At 44.7% G+C, this 26,706-nt stretch overlaps 1 protein-coding gene across 3 annotated transcripts in view; it reads left to right on the top strand.

Moving 5' to 3' along the window:
- CFAP61 (cilia and flagella associated protein 61) overlaps positions 1-26,706 on the top strand; it is a 1,725,308-nt gene that overhangs the window by 69,914 nt on the left and 1,628,688 nt on the right. For all 3 annotated transcript variants that reach the window (XM_069234340.1, XM_069234338.1, XM_069234339.1), the window contains exon 3: positions 3,279-3,435. In XM_069234340.1, the coding sequence (XP_069090441.1) occupies positions 3,279-3,435 (157 nt within the window). The remainder of the gene's footprint in view (positions 1-3,278; positions 3,436-26,706) is intronic.

The raw sequence follows: 26,706 nt of genomic DNA on the forward strand, positions 1-26,706 counted from the left end.
TGCCCGTTAGCATACTTGACGTAGAGAAGGTGCAAGCCCCATACCAATCGCTAAAAAAAAAAAGCCTATGTGAGCACCTGCCTTTACTTTGTGAAGATTATAAATCCATAACACTAACAACATTTTATCTTAACAGCAAAGTGAAACAAATCAACACACAAAAATGATTAATGAATAACACTCTGGGCCACATTACTACCTTGTCGGATGGGATACTGTCACAAACGTGACGGATATCCTGCCCGCTGTATTACAAGTTCCATTATATCCTATGGAACTTGTAAAACGGCGGGCGGGATATCCGTCTCATTTGTGACTGAGTATCCCATCCGCCCAGGCCGTAATCAGGCTTTATATCTTTATGCCATGTTAGTACATTGAAAAAACACCTACTCCTAAACAAAATGGCCTTAAATCAGCATTTAAAATGTTGTTGTACCAGCAAACGTAAATTCAAAAAGCTACACACAATTGTTCTGTCATATCTGAACATTTATGAGGGACAACGTGATGCCCTAGCACCAAAACCTAATGGGAATACAAATGGGATCATGTAACTAACCACAGAATGCCATGGCATCGGTGGACACCTTATCTAAAGAATGTCAAATCCAGAAAAATAAAAAAAGCTAATGGTTGAAATGGACTAATCCAAAGCCCACTATGCCTTACTGTACACTTACTGAAAACAACACTTGATGACATGAAATTGTTTAGACAACTAATGATGTCTTTATCTAAACCTAATCATGGTGTGGTGAAGGGCTATGCGTTAATACCCTCTCTATAATGCCGGAATATAAATGGAATACACAAGGTGAGGGAAGTTCTGCGGTCTTGTGAAATGCTTTTCTAATTGAGTTCTCCGTGGTGTTAGCATCTTGCTTTAAAGTCCATGGCAATGATTCTGCTGTGGTCTGCACCCGTAGATCCATCTGGAAAGTCATGACTTCCCGACTATCTGGATAGCTAACATGAAACTAAAGTAAACCGCACGGTAATATCCTGGTAGCTGATAGCATGAACAATGTCTATGATAAACATTATATGGTTCTGATAGGGGAGCTGATTGTAAGGCTTGCCATACTCAAAGTATGTACCTGTGAGATTGGAGGACAAAGGGTTAGAGAAAAAAAATCAAACATATTACTTCTATAAACTCAAACAATTCCACAACACTAGAAATAAAATATAATCTCAAAGGAACTGCAGTGAGGTTTAGTTCTATGTGACCTCGCTGGAGTGTCTTGAGAAGCCTCTCCCTGTCTTTAGTCCCTCTTCATTTTTTTAGCAGGGTGAGCATTAAATATATTTGGACACCAGTTTTACAACTATTTCCATAGAAGATGAAAAGGAGCTAAGATACTATTGACCCTATACCTTGAATGTGAAAATAGTGCTGCAGGCCGTACCGTAGGGACCCTCTGATGTCAGGGCTTATAGGATGGTTTTCTCAATTACAAATACAATTATTTTTGCCCGTGAGCACCTACATTTTTGTTTCGGTCACCAAAAAACACTAGTACTTCTATTCTATAGCTTTCCTTCAAGTAGCTCCGACTGGAAAGGCCATGTAGGACTAAACCTCATGGTCTAGGTGACCTGTATGGGCTGAACGAGGTGAACCCTTTTGTTTGTTATGTTACAGACATTCTAAACTAGCTTTCAGACATGCCCCTAAAACTCTGTGGCACCTTCTCAAACATAAATGCAGCAAAAGGGTTTCAATTAATTCTGGAGCTCTTGATTTGGCTTGCTTGAAATCATTCTCAGTGTTGGATTTTTAACAAAGGAATCTTATTACATGAGCTTCTATTTTTATTGTCTTTCAGTTTGCTCATACACCTAGTAATGAAATGATACCCATTTTCCTAACTGTATCCTCAAGGGTCAACAACCATTATTCTACACCTCTCTCAACCCAGCTGATCAAGTCTCTTATGGTTAATGTTCAATCTTAGCATGACTGTCATGACTTATCACAGGACATTTTTCTTAAATGTTGTCGAATTTCAAAAGTCTGAGCCAAGCTAAGTCTATATTTAGCCACATATGGCCTACGTTTTCTATGGTTTGCAGCAGGACCACAGGGAGGTTCTGCTTAGGAATGTATTTTAAATGGATATTGCTTTCTACAGATCCCTCTGGATAATATTTTTCCAAGGCTTTAGACCGTCTCTTGAAGATTTTTCAGCAGTTAACCGGTGCCATGTGACCATGTTGCAGTGCCAGCCACTGATCTGACAGGTGTTAAATACAGGAACAGGAGCGGCTCCTCAGCTAAGATGGAGGAGCGTCGCCCCACTGGATTGTGGGGAAAGAAAAAATAAAATTATAACGCTGCGTTATTATCATTTTATTTTTCCTTGGAGAAGGGGTGGATCTGGACTGGAGGGAAGGGGGGCGGAGGATGGCTATGTGCACCACAATAAGTGCACGTCTGCTTGGCTGGCCGTGTTGGGCCGGCCAACAGACATGCACACTTTGCATGTTCTCTACCCGGCTGTATTGCACAGCCGAGTGGAGAACATGCCCAGGCTCACACTCCCAGTCTGAGCGGCGAAGCAGGCCGCTCAGACCAATCGCGATGCTGGTGACAGAAGCTTTTTTTTTTTTTTTCACACATCCCCAACCCCTGTTGAGTGGCAGGCACCATTGTACAGGAATGAACAAATATGCCCATTAAAGTGTCATCTAGTGTTGTAGGTTCATTCGTTTTCATATTTCAGAAATGAAGGGACTGGAGGGGCAGAGCATGCTGCAGGCATAATAATAGTAAAAAAAAAGTAGCAGGGAAACAATGAGGCAGCTGTTTGGAGTGGGGAGAGCAAAATGAAGTTGGGGGTTATAGAGGGGAAGCAGCATATGAGGGAGAGAGCAAGAAAAACACATGCACTCCCATGGAATGGTAGAAAATAAACAAAAATGAAGTTCTCTGAATGCAAGAGTGAAAGGGCAAAAGTCATCCGATCTGAACACAGTAAATACCTGCTCCAGAGGGGAGACAAACAGAATAGGGATAAAAGCAATAAATACCAAGCAAGGAAATGAGTTTGACAAGAAAGCCTTCCCATCAAGAGCAAGGAGCTGAACCTAAGCCCTCTAGATGTATTTATTAGACAATAGGTCTTCGACTACAGACTGATTAAGTGGTCTGTAGATAAAACCTAAAACGAGGGCCACGTTATTTAATTTCCTGTAAATGGCTAGCTGTCATAGTTTTTTGTACCTATAAACTTGGTTTGGAATGACCAATGATGTCATCATCTTCACTGCAGTGAAAAAGCAAACCTGGCAGTGACAGTCTGCAATGAAAAGAATGAAGTTGTTGCACATGCAGCTCTTGTGGACTACCCCAGCTGGAATGATGCTATTGACCAGGCTGACTGGGAATCGTGGTTGTATAAGAACTATGACAACAGTACAAAGTGCACAGTAAGTATGAACAGCTGGCTGTCCATTGTGCTTTGAATGATCATGACCCCTTTTGTTTAGTCTACTTTGAATATGATTGATAATTATTTAGGGTATTTTGTCTTTCTTTTAATAAACAATTACCCATTTAGTAAAAGTGATTAGCTTACCATCCAATGTATATCAGAATCCTGCAGAAAGGCAGCAAACTCTCCTATAGAAAACAAGCATCGGAAAAGCCAATAGATCTGGCTTTTTATTAGTGAACGTGCTTGGTATGTGATCTGTGAGTTTGTGTTTGTGTGGTGTTTTATAGATGAATGCACCAATTAATGAAAAAGCTATGCAGGTGTGTCTACATGAGTAATTGTGGGTGGGTGCCTGGATGAGTGATTAGGTGCAGTGATTGATGAATGGGACAGTGCATTGATAAGCGAGTGAGCGCCTTGGCAAAGGCGAAGAATAACCTGCTGCCACTAGTATGACTAAAGCCATCTATGCACTCACTCACTCATACCTATTCTGTCATATATACACTTACTCAACCATTCATCCAGCCGTGCACTCATCCAGCTATCTAACTTTGTCTCCAATTGCCCATTCCTATATGTTCTCGGATCCATCCAGCCAATCACTCTCCCATTTATCCATCCATCTTTTGACTTATTTTTGGATTTACCACACAACAATTCGCACACAACCCCCCCCCCCACAAAATTACCGGAGCGCCAGAAGTACTGAAATTTCAAAGCAAGAAGAGACATATTGATTTTGTTTGAGTATGTGTATTTGTGTCTGTTTGAATGCATTTTTTAACTATGTAATGTAACTGCATATGTCTAACTGTGGTTTTCATTGGTCATGTGTCTGAACGCGTATAGATGTATGAATGTGTGTTTGTCAGAATATGTGCATGTCTTTGTAGGCTTGTAATCATATGTGCCTATGTTCAAGCCTCTGTGTACATGTCTGTGCCAGTGGTTTTGTTTCTGTGTGACAGTGAGTATACGTGTGTCCGTGTGTTTGTATAGGTATGTGCATGTGTATATACTTGTGTGTTTGGATGAATGCATATTTGTTAGTGCAGTGCTTCTCAAACTTTTTAGAATCATGCCCAATTTTTAGAGTGATAAACTTTCGCGACCCACCTAACATTAATGGACACAAGGTAGGTGATATTTAAAAAAAAAATCTATCTAAAGCTTTGTGTGGTAGCACACTATCATTTACAGTTGGTACATTTTCTGTTGAAATAGCCACTTAATCTGCACAGACATACAGTAGCTGATGGAGACTTCTAGCTGCAGATTCCTTACCTTAGAATTTCCAAGCGTCAGCTTGGAATCCAGAAGTTTTTGCTGAGCAATATCCCTGCGCGCCATCGGGTGGCTCTGTTCGGCTCCAAGTGATGTTGTTGGAGCCGTCTATGACTTCAGTCACCTATAAAGGCCCCACCCAGGGCGCATACGTCCGTTCTTTTCCTTTAGCGCTGGTTAACACAGATTCAGAATTGAACTACCCCTCTGTCTTTTTAGATTGGCCTTTTTCTAATTTTTGTCGAATATTTTTTCATCTGAGCTGAGGATGTCATCTAGGAAGACTGGATTCAAGCTGTGCAGTGCCTGCCATCGGGACCATGTTGGCGACTAATCCCCATCTGGTATATCTTTGGTGTCTTGAGCGCAACCACAACTCAGTCGTGCTTGGACTGCCAGGCCATGGCTCCGAAAGCTTTGAGGAAGCGGTCCCTGAAGCTTCTTGCAGCCCCGCAATCAACATCGGCAGGCACGATTCTTCGGTGGTCATGGTCCCGGTCGAGGAGAAGGTCATGGGACCGCTCCAGGAGCCCCAAGTTCTCTTCATCCCGCTCAAGTTCTTCTGGGGACTCAGGGAAGAGGCACAAGAAGAAGAAGTCCAAAATGGTCTTTGACTTCACCTCGCCCATCGGCCAAGGAGGCAAGTCGGGAACGTCGACATTCCAGGCACGGTTCTGCAGAATCGTGGCCAGGGCCGACTCCAAGACTCCCACCCCCCACCTTTCTGGGAGCTGGACCCCCGCTCAATTGAAAGAATTTTACAAGGTCAAACGCTGCTTATTTGAACGCGCCGGCCCTATCGGAGCACCTTTGGGCCCTGCGTGGTTGGAGTAGGCCCCATCAGATTCCACTCCGGGGTCTTCGGCCTTGGCTTTGATGGGGCCTCATGGACCTACACACAGTCGACCTGCTCTGGCGCCGCTCTCAAAATCGCCGCTCCTGGAGCCACTGGTGGCACAAGCACAATTCTTATCATCGATGAGCTGGAACGGCGTCGTACCATTCCAATGATGGCGCCCACAGGTGCCAGATCATTGCCTGAGCATTTCTGGCCTGGCACGGGTGAGGAATGGGAGGGGTTTCTGAATCCTGTAGAAAACCCAGATTGAGCCTTTGGACTGGTTTGAGAAATTAGGAGAATCCAGTGGACTGGACACCTCTCCAGATTCTGGTTTGCTCCCCCCCCCCCACTGTGGCTACGGAGGAGGGGGACTCCTATGCAATGGTGGTGCGTTGGGCAGCAGATGTCCTGGAGCTCAAACTGCCTTCAGTGCAAGTCAGGACTAACCTTCCGACAGAGGTGCTTCAACCAGGGAGTTCCTCTTCCGAACCAATGTTGCCCTTTAACAAAGCCCTCACTGATGTCCTGCTGGGGACCTGGTCCAAACGCAGCCCAGGGGCTCCTGTAAACAGGACAATCGGCTGCCACCATTGTCCTACTCTGGAGTACCCTAGTTTCCTCTCCCAACACCTTGCCCCTGAGAACATGGTAGTCGAAGCCTCCACTTCCCAGGACGCCTTCCCTTCCGCACCCTCAAATAGAGAATCAAAGAGGCTGGAACAGCTTGGGAAGAAGATGTTTTCTTTCAACAGCCTGGCATTGAGGCCAATGAACCCCTCATGCTTATTGTGCTGATATTCCCACACGTTGTGGGATCCGGTGGCGCAAGTGCTGCCCCAGGTCCCGGAGGACGCACAGGCCATTCTCTCCCTGGCAGTGAAGGATGGGAGAGATACTGAAAAGTTCACCATACGGTGTTGCTTAGACATGACTGATTTGCTGGGCAGAGCGATTTCATCAACAGTGGCCCTTCGGCGCCATGCATGGCTATGAACATCTGGCTTTTTCAGGGGATGTCCAGGCAAACCTTATGGACATGCTCTTTGATGGGTCTTGCCTATTTGGTGAGAAGGCAGACTCCGCGCTGAAGCGCTTTAGGTACTCACGGGCTATGGCCAAGTCCTTGGGCTTCTCGGCGACCCTTCACCAACTGGCTGCATTTTGCCCTTTCGTGGCTATGTAAGGGGCGTGGCACCATGCCACCCACATGCCAGCCACCGTCTAGCACCAGGCCCACAGTTTTTGCAAGGACGCAGTTGTGGTGCCTTCTGATGTAGAGGGTCTGGCCAGAATTACTCGCCACCCAGCCCCCTGACTCTACAGCATCCAAGCCCTCCTCGTGTGATTCTGCAAAATCATACTTGTCCAGTTGGAGGAAGGATACATCATCCTCTCCCTCACTGGCGGTCCATGACATCGCACAAATGGGTCTTGCAGATCAAACAAAAGGGCTACTCCCTCCCCTTCCAACATTTTCCTCTTCCAATGCCTCCCTCAAAAGAACGGCTGATGAAGGATCATTTGGTTTTGCTCTGAAAGGAAGTTGCGGCTCTCTAGGCCTAAGGCGCCATAGAAAGGGTCCTGCTATCAGAAGTAGGCAGTGTTGTTATTCCCACTACTTTCTTGTACCCAAAAAGAGCAAGGGTCTTCCCCCTATTCTGGATTTGCAGGGCATCAATCTCTTTTTGAAAAAGGAGAAATTCAAAATGCTCACTCTAGCTCATGTCTTGTCTGTCGTAAACAGGGAGACTGAATGGCAGCGTTGGACTTGTAGGATGTGTATTTCCATATCCTCAACCTGCCTGCCCATAGGTGTTACTTGCGCTTCAAGGTAGGCCATGGGCACTTTGTTTACCGTGCTCCCCTTCAGCTTTACCAATGCCCCTTGGGTGTTCACCAAGTTGATGGCGGTGGTTGCTGCTCATTCGCACAGGTTGGGGGTTTCAGTCTTTCCCTACCTCAGTGACTGGCTGCTGAAGGCTCCTTCGCCCCAGGCTGTCGTCTCCCACCTACAGACTACGGTGAGCCCTCCTGCATTTGCTGGGGTTCGCTATAAACATGCCAAAGTCACATCTGACTCCTTCTCAGATGCTCCGTTTCATTGGATCTGTTCTAAACACAGTGCATTTTCGGGCTTATCCTCCCGAGCAGTGCGTCCAGGATATACAGGTTATGATTCCGATGTTTTAGCCTCTATCCTGGATTTTGGTTAAAATGACTCTGAGGCTGCTGGGCCTCATGGCCTCCTGCATCCTGTTAGTAAATCATGTCAGATGACATATGCGGGCTGTGCAGTGGGACCTGAAGTTCCTCTGGGTGCACCATCAGGGTTATCTCTCCGACATGGTCCAGATCTTGGAGTGAACTGCAAAAGGCCTGCAGTGGTGGTTAAGGAACTGTGATTGGGTCAGAGGCAGAGTACTCTCCCTTCCCCAACCAGCTCTCACAATAGTGACAGATGTGTCACTTCTGGGATGGGACAGCCATGTGGGAGAGGTGGAGATCAGTGGACTCCATATCAACCTACTGGAGCTCCTGGTGATCCGGCTAGCATTGAAGGCATTTCTTCCCTTTGTCAAGGGGAAGATAGTGAAGGTGTTCAGACAACACCACCGCAATGTGGTACTGCAATGAGTAGGAGTGGTGTGGGGTCGTGTACCCTTTGTCAGGAGGCCTTGTGCCTCTGGACATGGCTGGAACAGCAGGGTATAACCCTGGTTGTTCAAAACATGACAGGTTCTCTGAACGCCAGGGCAGACAAACTCAGACATCAATGCCTAGCAGATCACGAGTGGCGTGTCCATTCGTAGGTGGTACAAGGACTCTTTCAGCAGTGGGGAGAGCCTTAGTTAGATCTGTTCGCCACCGAAGAGAACCCGTAATGTCAGTAGTATTATGCATTGGAGTTTCCAAGGCAGCACTTGTTTGGCAAAGCTTTTCGTCACAAGGGAAACTCAGACCTCCTATACACCTTTCCGCTCATACCACTTCTGCCAAGAGTTCTCAAGAAGATCAAGAACAACCAGGTCCAAGTAATCCTTGTGATTCCGTCTGCAGAGTATTGTCCTAAGCTTCTGAAAATTAGCATTTATCCTCCGTTCAGGCTGCCCCTTCGGGAGGATCTTCTGTCACAGCAGCAGCAAGACGGCATACACTTGCCATTGGAAATGATTTGTAGATTACTGTACAGAAAGATCTATTGATCCTCTTTCTGCCATTCTCTCTGATATTCTTCTCTTTATTTTATCCCTTGCCCAGCAGGGATCTACATTGGGTACACTCAAGGAATTTCTAGCTGCTTTGTTTGCTTTTCTAGAGCTGGTTGATCAGCCTTCCTTCTTCAAATCACCTATAGTACATAGATTTCTCAAAGGGCTTGTACAAATGTTTTCTCCTTCGTCATGCCTCAGTGGGACTCAAATCTAGTTCTCACCTATCTAATGTGCGCTCCCTTCGAGCCACTGCACAACTGTCCCCTCCAGCTGCTCACCATTAAGACAGCCTTCTTAGTGGCAATAACATCTGCTTGGAGGGTGAGCGAGATGCAGGATTTGTCATCTAAGCCTCTGAATCTCACTGTCTCCAGTCAAGGTAGTGCTTCGCCTTTGCGTCTCCTTCTTCCCTATTGTGGTGACCCAATTTCACCTAGGACAGACTATCACCCTGTCCACCTTTTTTGTTTGCACACATCCCTCTAAAGAAGAGGAGCGACTCCACCGACTGGACCCAAAAAGAGCGTTGTTCTACCTTCACTGCACAGAAGAGTTCCGGTTGGATGACCAACTCCTTATGGGGTATGTGGGAACAAAGAAAGGTCGTGCAGTGCAGGGATTAACCATTTTGAGCTGGGTCATTCTCTGCATAAAAATCTGCTACGCTCTGGCCAAAAAGCAGCTTCCTGAGGTCTTGAGCACCCATTTCACCGGCGCAAAGCTGCTACCACAGCGTTAGCACGAGGTGTACCAGTCCTGGACATCTGCCAGGCAGCAACATGGGCATCTCTGCACACGTTTGCCAAACACTACTGCCTGGACAGTCAGGTCCGCAGAGATAGGCATTTTGCCTGTTCAGTCCTGCAGAACTTTTTAGTCTGAAGTGAACCTGTCTACAGCCTGCCGCCAGGTTATGGTTTGGCAATCTATTGTAAGGAATCTGCAGCTAGAACTCTCTATCAGATGAACGAGTTACTTACCTTCGTTACTCATTATCTGTTAGAGACTCTAGCAGCAGATTCCTTACACCCACTCATGCCTCCTGCTCTGCAGACTCACTATGGTTGAGAGTTGTTCCTTTCAGGGCCCTAATTTTGGCACAGACAAAACTTGTCAATTTTTTCTATGGATCTGCGCTTCTGGTGTGGACTTTTGTGGAAAAAGAACTGACGTACGCACGCCTGAGTGGCACCTTTATAAGTTTATAAGTGACCATGACATCATAGAAGGCTCCATCAATGCCACGCTGGACCAAACAGAGCCACCTGACAGGTTGCAGTGGTATTGCTCAGCAAAAAGATCCAGATTGCAAGCTGACACCTGAAAATTCTAAGGTAAGGAATCTGCATCTAGATAGTCTTAACCAGATAATGCGTTACTGGAAGTAAGTAACTTGTTCTTTACTGATACAACTATTCTACACATAACCAATTCACACACATTATCACTTTTCAGTGAATATTTATTTGTTCATCACCAAGTAAAGTATCTTGATTTGTTTTGATTCTATTAAAATGTTTGTTTCCATCACACTTCAAACTTACACAAAACATGTAATTGATTTTAGCTTCTTTAACTGCTGAATGTGTACAGTTCATTTACATGTATTTTACATGTTGTCTGTTACATCCAAATGCCTTTCCTTTCACATTCCCTATTCTCCAGTAGGATTGTCACATAGTTCACTTTACCTTTCTTTCTCTGACTGCAAAGCTAGAGATAGTTTGTAAACACCAATCTGCAAGTTTAAAAAGTAAGCAGCAATTTAGCAGTAGGCTAAGCCGGACATTGGACCTCTGTCTTTGAAGGACAGCAAATGTGAAAAAATAAATATATAATTTAAAGGCATCTTTATTTATTGCTTGGACTTTTGCAACCAACCAGAAATCAGCTCAAGACCCATCAGTGGGTCACCACCAACAGTTTTGCATGTATGTAGAGGGGGACGAGCAGAGAAATTAACAGGGAGAGCCGAGCAAGAGCCAAGCTAAGTGGCTGGCTTGGCTCTAGACGCCCGTGCACAAGCCGAGCCGTGAAGAAGATAGCATGTAAAACATCATGAAAAAATACGATAAGGACTCTTCAAAATTATTTCTTTCACATGCGAAAGCATTCCTACTTAGTACATAAAGGTATATCACTGTGTTGAGAGGTATTTATTGAAACTGATAGTTTAAATATTAATTAAAAAATTCCTACCACCACCCTACCCTCTTGGCAATACCAGTATTAAACTAAGGGGCAAGTCAGCTGTCCTGTATCATACATATGCAGGGCCGACTCTAGGTAGGTGCGGTCGGTGCCACTGTACCGGGTGATGACTTTGAGTAGGGCCGCACGTGTTTGTCTGTATATTATCGTTTTAAAAGCACCTGCTGCGGCATTCCTTACCTCCAGCAATTTTCAGGAACGTTTAACATGCAGATCACAAAGTGCATATGATGCAAATAGGTTAGCAGGTTACTACTTTTGACAGAGAGGTCATCTTGTTACTTTCAGGTTATAAGTTAAAATCATAATACAGAAAATTAAGCAATTAACGGTCATCAAAGAATCGCATGCCTACTACAAGCTATACATTAGAGCATTAGGATTTTTCCCCAGCCTTTCATTATCCTAATTTTGCAAATAGGGTTCATCTGAATAGAAGTCGATTCTTATTATTGAAGAGAACTCCCAACCATGGTGTTACATTTTAAATTCTGAGTTTGTGCTTCTCCAGACAAAGCGCTCTTAAACTGTACAGCCTACCAGTATGGACGACATATGACTCCTACACCTTGTAGTCCTTTGTCTTATGTAACATTTTTTGTAGACTGATTTCCACACCCATGATTGGTTGTCTTTGTATAACGTGTGTACAATGTAAAGTGCTCTGACACCCTACTCTGGTATGAGCGGCGCTGTAAACTTAATTGAATGCATTTGAGAGAGAGAATGGTGATGGAGACTTGAGGGGCACTGTTAAAGGGTGGCGCAGGCGGTCATCGGGTGGAACCAACAAACATTGTTGCACCAGTGCTAAGGCCATCCTTGTATATATGGTGTAGAGTTTGAATACGGAGCAGAGAAGCATTATTCTCTAAAATTATACTTAAGGGGTGTTTGTACAGCACACAGCCTGAACGGGGGTGTTGGAAGGATGCCTCTTTTGTGATGATGAAGAAAAAGGAGTCTCGATGAAATAAAACATTTGCCTCGATCACACAATTTGGTCAAGCGGGAAAGCTGGGAGTTCATGTGTCACACTGTGCAATTTAACAATTAGGTGAGTTTCTGTTTCTCTCACCAGTTATACATCAAAGCTCACTGCTGCTGGTAGTTCTTGGTGCGTGAGGCTGAAGGGCAGAAGCTACGTGAAAGCTGTCTCGGTTTGAGCTTCAGGGGCCACGGAGGACCTGGAGCTGAGCCAGGACCAGGCATCTCGCTCGTGCTTTCAGTGACTCGCCCACCTATACGTGTTCGTGCAGCTGTATAGATGTGTATGTGCCGGTGTTCGTCAGCGTGGGTGTGGATGTATGTGCATGTGTCTGTGTTTCCCTGTGGTTTTGTGCATGCTGAATTCTTCTTCAACGTGGGCCTATTGTTGTGTATCTATCTTTGTGTGTGTCTCTTTTCTCGCGGCTGTATGTTCGTGCCTGTATTTTTATCTGTATACTTGTGAGTGGGCACTGTGCGTACGTTTATTTCTTTGTGTATCTGTGTGAATGTGGACATGTCTATGTAAATACACCTGTAGGTACTTGTATCTATGTGTGTGCTGTAGATGTGTGTCCCTGTGTGTATGTGTCTTTGTGTACCTTTGCTTTGTGTCTCTGATTGTATATGCATTGGTTTTGTGTTTGTGTGTGCCCCAGGCTGTGTTTCTATGTGTGTCTGCGTGTATGCCTGTTTGTATATCTGTGCGTGTCCAATTTCACGTGCCGATTCCTTTGGTTGTATGTCACTGAATGTTTGTGTGTGCCTCTGTGCGTTTGCACCTGATTCTAGTCGCCATTAAATCTAATTATTAGTTCCCAAGACTGCTGATTGGCTTCAACCTGAATTTTGTTAAAGCTTTTCTACTAGACATGTAGAGTCCGATGTCCAAAACCAAATAGTTTTTATTACTTTTTTACGATCTTATGGTCAACAACAGATTCAAGCGGTCACCTGTATTAGCGACGCGCATTGCACTCAATATAGATTTGCTCTGCGTTAGTAATTATTTCATTGCTCTTAGTGTAGAATCCCAAACATTGAGCGTGAACTGCCGCCACGAGCTGCTGTAAATGAATACTTCTTTGCATCGGTTTAGAAAAGACAGGTAGTTTGCCAATGGAGCCAATACTTTTTGTCGGGAGTTGGTTGTCATTGCTCCCAAAACATCTGATAACGGACATGCTCTGATGTGGTTGATTCATGTTTTTCCAAGTCCTTTGCTCTGCATCTCTCCTGCGAGCGCACAGTGCCACTGGTGGCTGGAACCACCCGATCTGCTGCTTTGCTTCCAAGAGACAACTGTCTCTTGGAGAGGGCTCATTTATAGCGAGGACAAACTTCGGCGTGATTTAAGAAAACCTTCGGCAACGCTTTGGCTCTCATCGAACAAGGAGCATTAAAATAATAAATACTGTGATGATAAAATGCTCAACATTTGATAGCGTTAGTGCGTTACTGGTGTTCTTGGTTCTTTCTTATTGAAACTGGAAAACAATATATATATATTAATATATATTAACTAAAACACTGCGAAAGAGGTTTAAAGCGAAATGAAATCACCTATGCAATAAACTGATTGGCAAATGGACACTTTGCAGGCAGTGTGGCTCTGAATACGGGAAATTCGACTGGAACCAGCATGCGATTAGATGCCATGATCTGTCCTAACACATCAATGCGTCTTGGCAGTGCCATTAGATGTGGCTTTAATGTGCTGCACCCTCCCTGCACTCAAAGGGGCACGACACCGCTCAACCTGCATTCACACAGGCACACCTCTCAACGTGTCCCCCTCTCTTCTGTCTCCTGTATGTAATTACCCTTGTGGGGTCATCAAGTCAAAGCCTGGCTAGACATAAAAGGCCATGATCACGTCTGTCCGCCTGGAGCTGGATAGTACTTTAGCTGCCTCAGTGATGCCTCAGTTATATAAGCTGGGGCTTTCCAGTAATGATTATCTCATACTATATGGTTCCAAAACCTTTTCTCAACAAAGATTCATGAGAAAAGGAACGCTGCTAAGATTCTCAGCAGCTTAGAACTGGGCAGGCATACTCCGTTGTGCTCCCAGGGTAGCTCGGATCACACCCCAAGGACACTTGGCTTAGTGTGTTGCTGTTGTAGGGCACAGTGAAAGGCTGATGTAGTGCACATGATTCCCTGTTCCTTGATCGCCCTCATACAGCTACTCATATTGCTTCTATACTTATTAATATCAATCAGCAGAGTTCGTCTGATGCTTCTTACATCACACAGTATGCTTGCACTCCATGCGGGGGGCATTAGGCTTCTGTTGCTTTTCTACATATATTCCACAATTTAGATTTGTTTTGTGGCGGCTATTCTTTCTTGGACAGAAAAGGGACAGGGGTGGTCAGATGCAGCCATCACTGACATACTCCTCTGTTTATGGAGGTAATGCTCACACACTGGAAAAATACACACAAAACACAAAATATTGAAATATGTTTGAGAAGATTTTAATGTTACCTTTAAAAAAACAACACAAAAAAATACCCCTTTGCTCCATATAATAGTAATGTTTCTGTCAACCTGTGTGAGCTAGGGGGTAGGTGAAACCGGGGCACACTAGCCTAGCGATAAGAGGGGTGGAGGACCAGCACTGGCAAAACAAAGCAAGCGATGAACCCAGTAGTGAAAACAAACCAGTTCATATAAAAGAGGAGAAAATTGGGGCTTACTACAAAGTAGTCAAAATGTGATGACCCTGGTGTTTAGTTAAGTGTTTTCAATGAGAATTTAATGCCAGCAAAGTACTGCGAAGATGCTTAAGAAAGATGTGCAGTCACTTTAACGTTTTATTCTTTTTTTTATTAGCATCAGGTCATCAAACAAAATCACACAATCAGAAGCCAAGTGTAAGCTCTCAACTTTCAATGTTAAAATCCTATATAAAATGTGACCATTGGTCATTACTGTATGTCATCCACCTCTCAAAACTTAATATGCGACTCTTAATTCTCTTAGTTGTTCCCTCCTTTTCTGTTTCTCCCAAGCTGGGGAAGAGGTTAGAAGGGACAGCAGCAAGATGAAATAGCATGTCCTGGCTATTCTTTTCTAATTTGTGTTTTCCGCCATCTCTCAGTCACTCTCCTTCTATAAGGAGTCAGCTACTGGCCATCTGTAAAGACAGAATCCTTGTCCATCCCATTTTCTTCCTTTGTTATGGTGGTTCCTCTGTTTTTTTTTCTTTCTTTTTTTGCACTGATTGACATACCTGTAATACAAATGATAACCCCAAATTGTAGATCGTGTGCTCCTCAGTGACAACCTTTCTGTGCCTTAAGGCCCTGATTTGGCCTCCCTTCCCTAATCTTGACCGGACCGCCCCTTCTATTCCTTTTATCCATTTTTTAGCTCTTAGCAGCAGTGTGTAGTTTTGGGCTGCAGTCACTTTATCTGTTGGTGTATTTTTTTTAATGAAAGTGAAAGATTACAAATATTATATGCATTGGTTTTGCAATATTGATCGCACACACCTTTACAAGCTCGAATGAAGAGTGTTTGTGATCACGTTTGTTGCTCCTGTGATTAGAATTATCAATAGATGATCATGAACATCTTTTTAACGTAGGGTGGCTGCTGCCTACTAAGAAGCATCAAAGCCGGCCTCATTCCCACATTTTCTTTCCCTCCGGACGCCTTTGTTTTCCACCACTGTCTGAAGGATTCACAAGGTTCTCTACCTGGTGTCACGTAGGTTTCTGCCACCTACATCACATTCCAGGATGCAGAGCTTGGCCTTTGTTTCCCGTGAGGGAAACTGTACCTCAGCCTGTTGGCCTAAGACTTCGAACACTGTCAGTGCGCTGGCACCAACTGTCTGTGGTATTCTGCCCAGCTGCCAAAGACTGTGGCGCTCCACTACACCGCAAGGAAGACCTATGGTTGTGGATCATGCACTGAAGCTGTCAATGGAAGTGCTCTCAGGCCATGAAAATGTATTTAAACGTGATATAGTTGTAGTCAAGCTGACCTCTAAAGTGACCCGATTCTATGTTTCAAGGCCTATACTAATTCCCTAAACTTGGTCGTTCATTTGCACATTTGTTGCCTATTGATGATATGTAAATTTTCTCCTAGCATAACATTTCTCTTTTTTTTGTGTTTGTACCAATCTGGAACTTGCATTGAGCTAATAGGAAGATAAACAAAATGTTCTACATAAATTAGTGCTCTTCAACAGCACTCAGCTATTCACTCATTATCTCATTTCTTAGACGCATCAGTAATTGACTAATTACTTACCTCCTCTGTACAGTTTTCAGCCATTTACTAATTTCTCTGTCATATACTGTTTCTGAATAGCTGACCAATTATCGTTATTAAGTAAATTAGTTCAACAAAGCGAGCCGATGTGCATTCTCACAATATTTGAATGTCTCCCAGAGCTATCTGTTGGTTATTGCCTGGTGCATCCGAACTGCTCAGCTCCCATAGTGCAAATGTTAGGGCACTCAGTCTCCTAAATGCTGATGCCGGAAAGTACAGTACATGCTTTTCTGTTCAACATTTCACAATTTGCGATTGTACGATAATTACACTTGCATTGTGCGTCTATTTTTTTTTTTAACACATAATGCTTCCTTCCATGTTCGACCCAGTTATTTTACATAAAGGACTCTTTCTTGTTTTGTGGTAAAATCTCCTGCATTGTGTTTCTTGTCACCAACATTTCCAGTTTTTATCATAATTGGGAAGGGTGTTCAGCCTTATAGAACTAAAATTCAAGTAGAACTATGAAAAGTGCCAGGTTTTAGGCCTAAAAGCTAATGTTTTTTCGTAGTGACACAAAGCAGGCTTAAAGCAAACACTTTTATCATCATGCCTTGTATAACATTGATCAAGTATATGGCAAAGGGAGGGAGGGTAATACGATGTTTTTGCATTGAAGGAATTGTTTTAGTTGTGAAATTGTAAGGTACCAGCGTGTTCCCTTTGGGCCACTTGGAACATATGAGTCTTAGGTGCCTCCTGTAAGAGGCTTGACTTCAGTTCTCCCTGAAAGGATAACAGCCATTAGATGTTGACTCAGGATATTCAGATTTAAGAGCCGAGGGCTCTAACAGCCTGACCCACCCTTCTTTTGTTTCACTCTGGTTTTGGCTGTTCAGCTTGAGGTTGTGACCTGAGGTCTAGTGGGAAACCAGCTTCTACATGTTTCCCATGCTTATTTGCCCACATAGGCCAGCAGAACAAACATGGTGTTTACTTTTTCAGCTCCATGGTAAAGCATTGCTTCTCTTTCAAGGAGATCGGGCACAAAGACTTTTAGGGGCTGTAGATCAGAGAAGATCTCATTGTAGGCATGTGGTGAATTGCTTGCTTCTTCTTAGGAAGTGGAACAGGAGATAAGTCGCAGCAGTGCAAAGTATTCCACGTACGGAATGCTGCATTTGGTAGCACCATAATTGAGTAGTTATTGAAGTTGCTGAAAATAGTGAAAAATGGATGGTTAAAATACATGAATGAGAGTGACCTACACAAGTGGCGTAATTTATTCCTATAATGGATGGGAAGAATACCAGTAATCAAACAGAATGTTTTACCTATGTTGCTTTATCTTTTTCGGGCCCTTCCAATTGCCCTCCTTGAGACTGATCTGGTAACTTTGTAGACAGCAATTGGTATTTTTATCTGGGTGGGCAGACAGGCAAGGGTCTTGAGAAAAATATTGAAAGCAAACAAACTTTCCTGTGCCCTGGGTTTACCGGATATCAAGAAATATTATCAGGCATCCCAGCTCCAAATCATCTTTGAATGATCCCTATATGAAATTGAACACCACTGGATCCATATGGACGCCGCAATGATGAGCCATGCCCCATAAGCCATTCCCTGATTGATTAAAAAAGCGAGACTCTCAGTATGCTATTATTTCGAACTCCTGAAACCGAGCTTAGAAGTGTGAGACTCACTTATGTGAAACCAGATGCTAACCCCGTCCACTCACCGTACACGTCGCTGATGACTAATCTAGGTTTCACCCCAGGTCTTTTGGTAGGGAACTTTGAGTGTTGGTCAGAAGGGGTCTGCAGGATTTTGTGTGACCTGGGGAGTGAAACTAAATCTTTTATAAGTGTAAATAAGAATACAAGCTGTAAGAGATAGATCACATCCACTATTTTCAGCTATGACACTGGGTCCTCCATCCAGAGAATAAAGAGGCAGCAATTAAGCCCTTGCCAGCTTGGGAAAAACTCTTAACCTCTTATGATGGGCCCAGAGGTCTTCTTTCTAGTATTTAACTATGGTTTGATATCACCTCAGTCTGTAAAAGTGTACAAAATAGAGAACTAATATATAAGATCTTGATGGGTTGGCGTGTTATGCCAGTAAAACTGAACCATATGTATAGTAAGACTGGTAAGATTTGCTGGAGAGGATGTGGGCAGACATGTGAGATACTGCATGTGTGTTGGGCCTGCTCCAAGATTGCGATTTTCTGGGGAAAAAAAAGTCGTCAACCACATTAGAGGAGTGATAGGATATCATTTGCAACCAAATCCAGCAGCCATTATACTCAATTTGAAACTACCGGAGATCAAATGCTTACAGAGGAAGAATTGGAGACTGATTTTGAACATGACTCTACTTGCAAAACAACTGATCGTGCTCAAATGGAAGTCTCTATGGCATTCTAACAATCCAATAATGGGCAAGAAAACTTTACATGTTGTTAGCAATGGAGAAACTACCCAGGGTCTTATTGAAATGGGTTACAAGTTCGAAGAGATGTGGGACCCCCTGCTGAAATATCTCACAGAGAAAGATCGTACATGATTGCTCCAAATGTTTTGAGATCCCTTTGCTTCACTTCTTAGATGTGTGGACATTGTATTGGCCAGTGCTCAGATCATTAAGCAAAAGACGATGTGTTACTTACTTTACAATCAATAGTATATGTGGCAATTAGGCCATATCTTCTGGGACCCACCGGAGGGTGGGACGAGGGAGACCGAATAAATGACAAAGCGGCCAGCAACTGTGGTTGTTGCAAGTAATTTATATACACTTTGGCGGGTGGACTGCAGCAGATTTTTTTTCTCGTTATTTGAAAATCAAGAACTGCAGGGTGAAAGGATGGAACAGATTCACCTTTACTTACAGGATAGGTTGGAAATGTAGATATTGAATTTAAGGCTTTGTGGAATTTAGGGTTATTTATGAGGCTGCTTTGATAGAATAACTTCATAAAGAATTGGAGCTTTATGGTCCATGAACTAAGTTTCAGTGATGAAGAGCATGTCAAATCTGTGATCTATTAGAAAGATTTTGTATGCGTAACTGTAGGAAGCTAGCTATCTATGCAGTGGCCCAGTGTAGGGTGGCACTATGCAGATAGTCCAGGGTGACCCTTATTGGTTTACAGGAGTAAAAGTGACAATCCCTAAAGCTCTCTTTTGTGGTAGTTTGGGCGAGCAGCTAAGCTTATCAGAGGGTAGTGCTAAGCATTTGTTGGACACGAAGTCAATAAATAAGACCCACTCATGAAGAAGCTTGAGACCAATCTGTTGGAAAAATAGTACATTTGTTGTATTATTTATAAACATAACATTTTCAGAAGAATAAATACTGGAGCAGTTCTTAGAATGATTTGCAAGTAAGTAACACTTTCTGTAGATGAATGTGTTTTTACGCAAGTACTAATGGCCGCAAGGAAGTTCTTAGAGTCAGTTCTCTGGGGTCCCCTGAAGGCAGTGAGGTGCTAGGGGTGCAAAGTTAGTGACAAGGCCACCAGTTCAGGTTTACCTGCCCAGGACGTCCGCTTGCAGTGGTGTGTGTTGTGTCGGGTTCCTATTCACCGAACACTTGGTGAAGAGGGGGGCCACCTGGAAAACGAATACAAGTGGGGACTTGGGGACAAGTCTGGGAGTTCTCAACAGGGGGCAGTCGTGGGTACCTGAAGAGCAGGGGAACACCATTGGAAGTCATGGAGCCGGCCTGGTGAGCTCGGTGAGGTGGATCCTTAGCGGTAGTGCTCCTGTGTCAAGAAGCACACAGTTCTTTGAGGGACCTGCAGAAGGAGAGACAAAATAAGGCAACTGGCCGACTGAGGAGGCTGTCCTCTGCAATGCTGTTGTCCCTCTCCGGCAGGTCTTCGGTTCTGCTGTTGGAGTCCGGGGTAGACTTCAACAAGCCTTGGTTTATGCAAGGGATCCCATACCTTAGGGGTTGGTGCAGCTTCTCACTTGATGGGGAGACAAGACTGGCTTCTTGGACCAAAGGGTTCTCTTCCTGGATGGCTGCTGCGACGGTGGACCCAGGGGTCAGCAGACCGGTGAACTGAACGTTGCGGTTGGTGCCTGCAAGAAGCAGGGAAGTGGCTTCTTCACTCCAAGGGAGATGTTGATGGACTGGCAAAGTGGTGGAGAAACTCCAAGGCATTTCGACTCTGCACAGCTGCAGGACGAGTCATGATGCTGCAACTGTCGGGACGGCAGCAGGTAGGCAGGCAGGGTTTTGTGCCAAAAGATTATCAGGAGCCAGCAGTTCTCGCACGTCCAGCCCTTCTGTCTCCTCTTCTTGTTGTCAGGCAAGTCTGGCTTCTGGTGTTGGACAGCAGCCTAAATACTGAATTTAGGAGCGTTTTAGGGGAGTGTAGGGTAGTAGCCAATGGGCTACTTATCCTTGGGGGTGCAAACAACCCCGTTATGATTACTTCCTGTGGGGAGTGGGCATATCCCAATCCCTGAAGACCTAGTTCCGACCAGACTCAAGATGGTGGAACCCTACTTCGAGTGTCCGCTTTGGGTAGCCCACCTTAGGGGTGTGGCTAGCCCAGGGGTGGTACACGCCTACTGACTATCTAATTTTGCTGACGGTCCTGGTGCCAAATGGGCCTCAGGGCAGGGGATGGCTACACCCAGGTCTGGGGAAGCCAGGGGCTCTGCATATCAAAGGTGGTACTGTCTTTGAAGACCCTGGCCTTGGTATGCAGATCTGCTGGCTATCCTGCTGGAGTGAGTGGTAACACCCCTCTTTGGAGTAGGGTTTGTTACTGACCTGTGAGAGTGCAGGCTCTCATCTCCAGAGGGTCAGAAATGTGTAACTTGTCCGGTGGTGGCAGACTGGACCAAACTGCTCAGTCAGCACACCAAGAGACTAGTGGGGTTCAGTGGTACATCCAAGGTGCCCACTGGGTGCATGTCTGAATACATCTGAGGCTGGCATCAGCCTAGATTTATCAAGATGAGTTGTTTGATACCAAACACCATAGGGTTTGGGGAAGCCATTATGTGTCTGGGTCACTTGTGTTGATGAGTGTCTGGTATATAACTTAAAATTGCTTCCCTGTTCACTTCCAGTGCCCAGTAATAGGGTTGAGCATCACCGGGCCATATCCATTCATGCAGATATGGCCATGCAGTAAGTGTATTGCACCCTGCTTTGGGGCTCTTAGGCCTGTCTTAAGGGGGATTTATACATACTTAGTTGCAGTGCTGTGTCATGGCACACCAAGGGTGTGCCATGACATGTTTTCTCCTGGCTTGCACCAGGGCACGCAGGCTGCAATGGCAGCTGTGTGCTTATCATTTTTAGGGGGGTGGTTCCCCGAGGGTTGCACAATCTTTGCTGCAGCCCTTAAGGACTCTCTCCTCTACCCAGGCCCTATGTACTAGGAGTACCACTTACTAGGGACGTAAATGGGTGGAGGAGTGTGCCAGTGGTACAACAATTTAGCTGTTTTTGGGAAAAGAGCACTGGCACGGGGGGCTGTTTAGAGGGATCCCAGTGCACCTCAGTCGAAAAACATCAGTACCAGTGGCAAAAAATGGGGTGTGACCATGTAAAAAATGATCATTTTCCTACAGTATCTTTAAATCTAATAAAAAGTTAAACATTACATATAATTTTAATACAACACTAGGATTATAGGTAATTTCCTGAAGGCAGGAGTAGAAACTAGTTTTTCTGTTAATGCACATCACAGGAAAATGAATCGTATTGGTGCAAAGAAAAAGTACTATTGTCTTTAAATAACTGTATACTGAAAACATAGTTTAAACACAGGGATGCCTACAAAATTAAAGAATAAAGAATGGAAATAAAACAACATTGGCCCACCATTCTGGTGCTGAAGTGCACTTCTTTTTACTTTTGGTAGATAGGTGGATTTTAGCAGACAGGTTGCCATTAGTCACAGTGCAAGGCAGCCAGTGGCTGAAGTTGGCTGGCATATTGCCCCAAGCTGTATGCTTTGGGTGGTTGGATGCAGAATTAAATCATGGTTGAACAGGCTAATGCATCAAGAGAGCTGACTCTATGTATGTGGGTTTTTTTTTTTTTTTTTTTTTAATTACACGAGGGTGGCAAGACAATTATAGCTTATAATCTAGGCCCACCTCACAATGAGTAGAGGTAGAAGAGGTTTGAGCTGAGTGATAGGGGAAAGAGTGGTTTGATTAGGCACAGGTAGAGAGGGAGGTTCAGTGTTGAAGACTGATTGAAAGGGCTCTTGAAAGAAGGATTCAGAAGGAAGGCCACTTGGGGACAATGAAGAGGTGGCTATATGAAGGGCTTTCTGAATGAGAACATGGGATGATAACGGACTGGACATAAGGGAAGACAAGTATGTAGTAGGATGGGGAAGAACATGTGTTTGGTAGATTGAACATGGCAAGGTTGTGAATGGAGGGGTCATAGACCTGTCGGGTATAGAAGTGGGAGGTTGGGATAGGCTAGGGCCTGAAAGCGTGACAAAGACAGGTAAGAGAGGAGGAAAACCAAGTAGTAGAGATTCGGAAGGAGTAAATGAGTTGTGGAGAAAAATGAAGCTTAAGGGAGAGACACGTAGCGTTGTACAGTCAAGGATTTTTGTGGAGGTACAAGTTGCACAATGGAAGGGAAGTATATGGGACACAAACAGGAAAGGTAGGCAAAGGAAGAACAAGGAAAAGGAAGAATTTAGAGCAGCAATGAAACTGGTATGAATTCCTGCTTAAGAGCCATCCGCTTCTATGTGTTTGTGTTATCGAAGGGATATGTTCATTGTGTATCTCTAGATCTGAAAGGGTATATCCCAGATGTTGCATGTAGTGGGTAGCACACTAATTTTCAATTTTTTTTTACAATGCAGAATCCTAATGCAAAACATGACCCTTTTCCAATATTCCTTTTCTGTTGAAAGTCGTAGGAAAGACCCCAGCCCTGCAACTCCAAAACTACCTGAAAAATTATTATATTGCTCAAGAATCGGGCTCTGGCATTAGATCCAGAGTAGAGGAACTGAGATTGCCTTGTTGGATATCCAGACAAAGATTTTTTTAAATCTTGGATGGTTAAGCATGTGTTGGTTAAGCAGACGTTCAACCTGAAAGGTATATTAAAGCTGAAATAAAGGCAGTCTATATTTATCCAATCTGACAGAGACTTCTAGCTGCAGATTCCTTACCTTTGAATTTCGCAGGCGTCAGACTGGTTCCGCAGACTTCTGTGTGAGCAGTACCCCTGAGTGCCATCAGGGGGTTCATTCAGTTCTGCACATCGTTGTCAGCGTTGTTGGCGCCGAAAGTGATGTCACTGTCACCCATATAGGCACCACCCAGGCATGCAGATGTGAGTTCCTTTCTTTCTGCACCAGTTAGTGCTGATCTGGAGAAGAGATACCCCTCTGTCTCTCTGTGACAGGTTTTTCCAACTTTTTGTCTGCTTTGTTTTGAAGTGTGTCAAAAAATGTCTTCTAAGAAGGCAGGTTGCAAACCATCTGGCGTCTGTCACCGTGTCATGTCGGTAATGGTCCTTTGTTTGGTGTGCTTGTAGTGTCTCGAGGGCGACCATGGTTCAAAGTCATGCTCGGACTGCCAGGCCAGGGTATCAAAAGCTTTGAGGGCGTGGCATCTAAAGATGCTTGTGTCCTGGCGGTCGACACCAGTTAGCGCGACTTCTAGGAGGTCTCGGTCCTGATCGTGAAGAAGGTCACAGGACTGCTCTAGGAGTCCCATGTCCTCTTCCTCACACTTAAGGTCCTCAGGGCACTTGGAGAATCGACACAAGAAGAAGTCTATGTAGACTTCGCCTCGTCTGTCAGCTAACGCAGTAAATGAGGAACATCAGCATTCCAGGCATGGTTCCGCAGAGCTGTTACCAGGTCCAACTCCATGCCGTTTCTGGGAGCTGCAGCGACCCCTGCACAAATCAAAGACTTCTATGAGGCCATGCTCCATGTATTCGAGCGAGCCGACCCCTCTGGGACTGCCTTCGGCCCCGCAGGGTCAGAGGATGCACATCAGGGTCCATGCTCATGGCTTCGGCCTCCGTTCCAAAGGGGTCTCACGGATCTGATCTCTTATCCGGACTGGTGCAGGTCATGCTAACGTGACCCTCTCAGGTGCCGGTCCTGTGGCCACATAGGAGGGAGCATCATACGCAATGGTGGTGAAGAGGGTAGCGACGGTCCTTGACCTTGAACTTCCCACTGTGACAGTCAAGACTAACCTTTTGATGGAAGTTCTTCAGCCTGGGGCTTCCTCATCCGAACCCCTATTGCCCTTTAATGAAGTACTGACTGATGTCCTGCTGGGAACTTGGTCCAAGCCCAGCACAGAGGCTCCAGAAAATAAGCCAGTTGTCTGCCACCATCGCCCTGCCCCGGGTGATTCTAGTTTCTTCACCCAACACCCCAACCCTGAGAACTTGGTAGTCCAAGCCTCAACTTCCCATGGTGTGTTCCATGCTGCTTCCCTGGACAGGAAACGCAAGAGGCTTGATAGCTTAGGCAAGAAAATGTTTTCTTCCGCCAGCCTAGCATTGCGGTCGGAGAACACCACATGCTTGTTGGGCAATTATTCCCATACCTTGTGGGATACGGTTGCGCATTGTTAGAAATGGGTTCTCTAGTTGTCAGGCGGTTTACACCCTGTCCAAGTAGGGCCACTCACTCAAGTCAGTGAGATGCACAGCTCAGATAACTCCTGCTCACCTATTTCGAAGTTTGGCACAAGCAGTCAGGCTTATCTCAGAGGCAGTGCATAAAGTATTTGTACAAAGGCACACAGTAAACACACACAGTAATACAGTGAAAACACCACAAAAGGACTCCACGTTAGTTTAGAAAAGTAGCCAATATTTATCTAAATCACACCAGACCAAAACAACAAAAATCCAACATACACAAGCATATATATATATATATATATATATATATATATATATATATATATATGAATTTTTAAAGTAAGAAGAGTCTTAATCCATGGAAATCAATGGACGCATTCTTTTAGCACAAAGTACCTTGTATGCAAGAGTGCGTCGGAAAAGCAAGCAGTGCGTTTGTTCTTTGCTCGCAAGTGAGGCTATGTGTGTGTTCTTTTCCTGACAGGTCAGCAATGTGTAGATTCTTTCCTCACAGGGAAGGGAAGTGTTGGTTTACGGGCAAGCAGCCTCAGGGCCGTGTGTTGATGTTGAAGGTTTTGATGCCCAGGGACGATGCATGGAAAATCCTGATGCGTCGTTTTTTCTGCCACGGTGCAGGTATTGCAAACATTATTATTATTATTATTTTTTTTTTTTGGTGATGCTCGGCTGCGGTGCGTGGACTTTCACCTTGGGTTTACCAGCTTCTCCTTTAAAGGGCCCAGTGACTGGATGTGGCACCACTTGGTAGGGTAGGGGTCTCAGCAAGAGCGGCCAGGTGCTGGCAGATGAAATCTCTGATGGCCCTGTGAAATCAGAACAGGGGGCAATCTCAGTCCAAGACCTTGGAGAAACGTCACAAACAGGAGTTCAGAAAGCAAAGTCCAGTCCTTTCACTCCCCAGGCAGCAGCAGCAGGCCAGCAAAGCAAAGCAAGTGGCAGGTCCTCCTCAAGTATCAAGCTTTTCTCCTTGGCAGAGGTTCCTCTTGATTCAGAAGTAATCTGAAATTTTGAAGTCAGCAGTCCAATATTTATACTCATTTCTGCCCTTGAAGAGGGCAAACCTCAAAGGAAAATCTTTGTAGTGCACAAGACCCTGCCTCTTCCTTGCCCTGCCCCAGACACACTCTAGGGGGTTGAAGACTGTATTGTGTGAGGGTAGTCACAGCCCTTTCAAGTGTAGGTGTCAGCTCCTCCCTCCCACTCTAGCCCAGGAAGACTCATCAGGATATGCAGGACACACCTCAGCTCCCTTTTTATCCCTGTCTAGAGTGAATTCACAAACAGCCCAACTGTCAATCTGATCCAGACGTGTATTCAGCAGCCAGGCAGAAGCACAGAATAGTTAAGCAAGAAAATGCCCACTTTCTAAAAGTGGCGTGGTTAAACCTACAGTTTAAAAACCAACTTCACGAAAAGATGTATGTTTAAATTGTGAGTTCAGAGCCCCCAAACGTAATATCTCTATCTGTTCCCAATGGGAAATTACACTTAGAAGGTATTTCTAGGCAATCCCCCTGTTAACTTATGGGGGCGATAGGCCTTGTAATAGTAAAAAAATGAATTTGGCAGTATTTCACTATCTGGTCATGTAAACACACATGTCCTACCTTTTAAATACACTGCACCATGCCCATGGGGGTACCTAGGGCCTACTTTAGGGGTGACCTACATATAGTAAAAGGGAAGGTTTGGGCCTGGCAAGTGGGAACACTTTCCAGGTTGAATTGTTGCACACACAGACACTGCAATGGCAGGTCTGAGACATGTTTACAAGGCTACTCATGTGGGTGGCACAATCAGTGCTGTAGGCCCACTAGTAGCATTTGATGTTCAGGCCCTGGGC

The sequence above is a fragment of the Pleurodeles waltl genome, chromosome 5 (genome assembly GCF_031143425.1).
Source record: "Pleurodeles waltl isolate 20211129_DDA chromosome 5, aPleWal1.hap1.20221129, whole genome shotgun sequence".
Lineage (NCBI taxonomy): Eukaryota > Metazoa > Chordata > Amphibia > Caudata > Salamandridae > Pleurodeles > Pleurodeles waltl.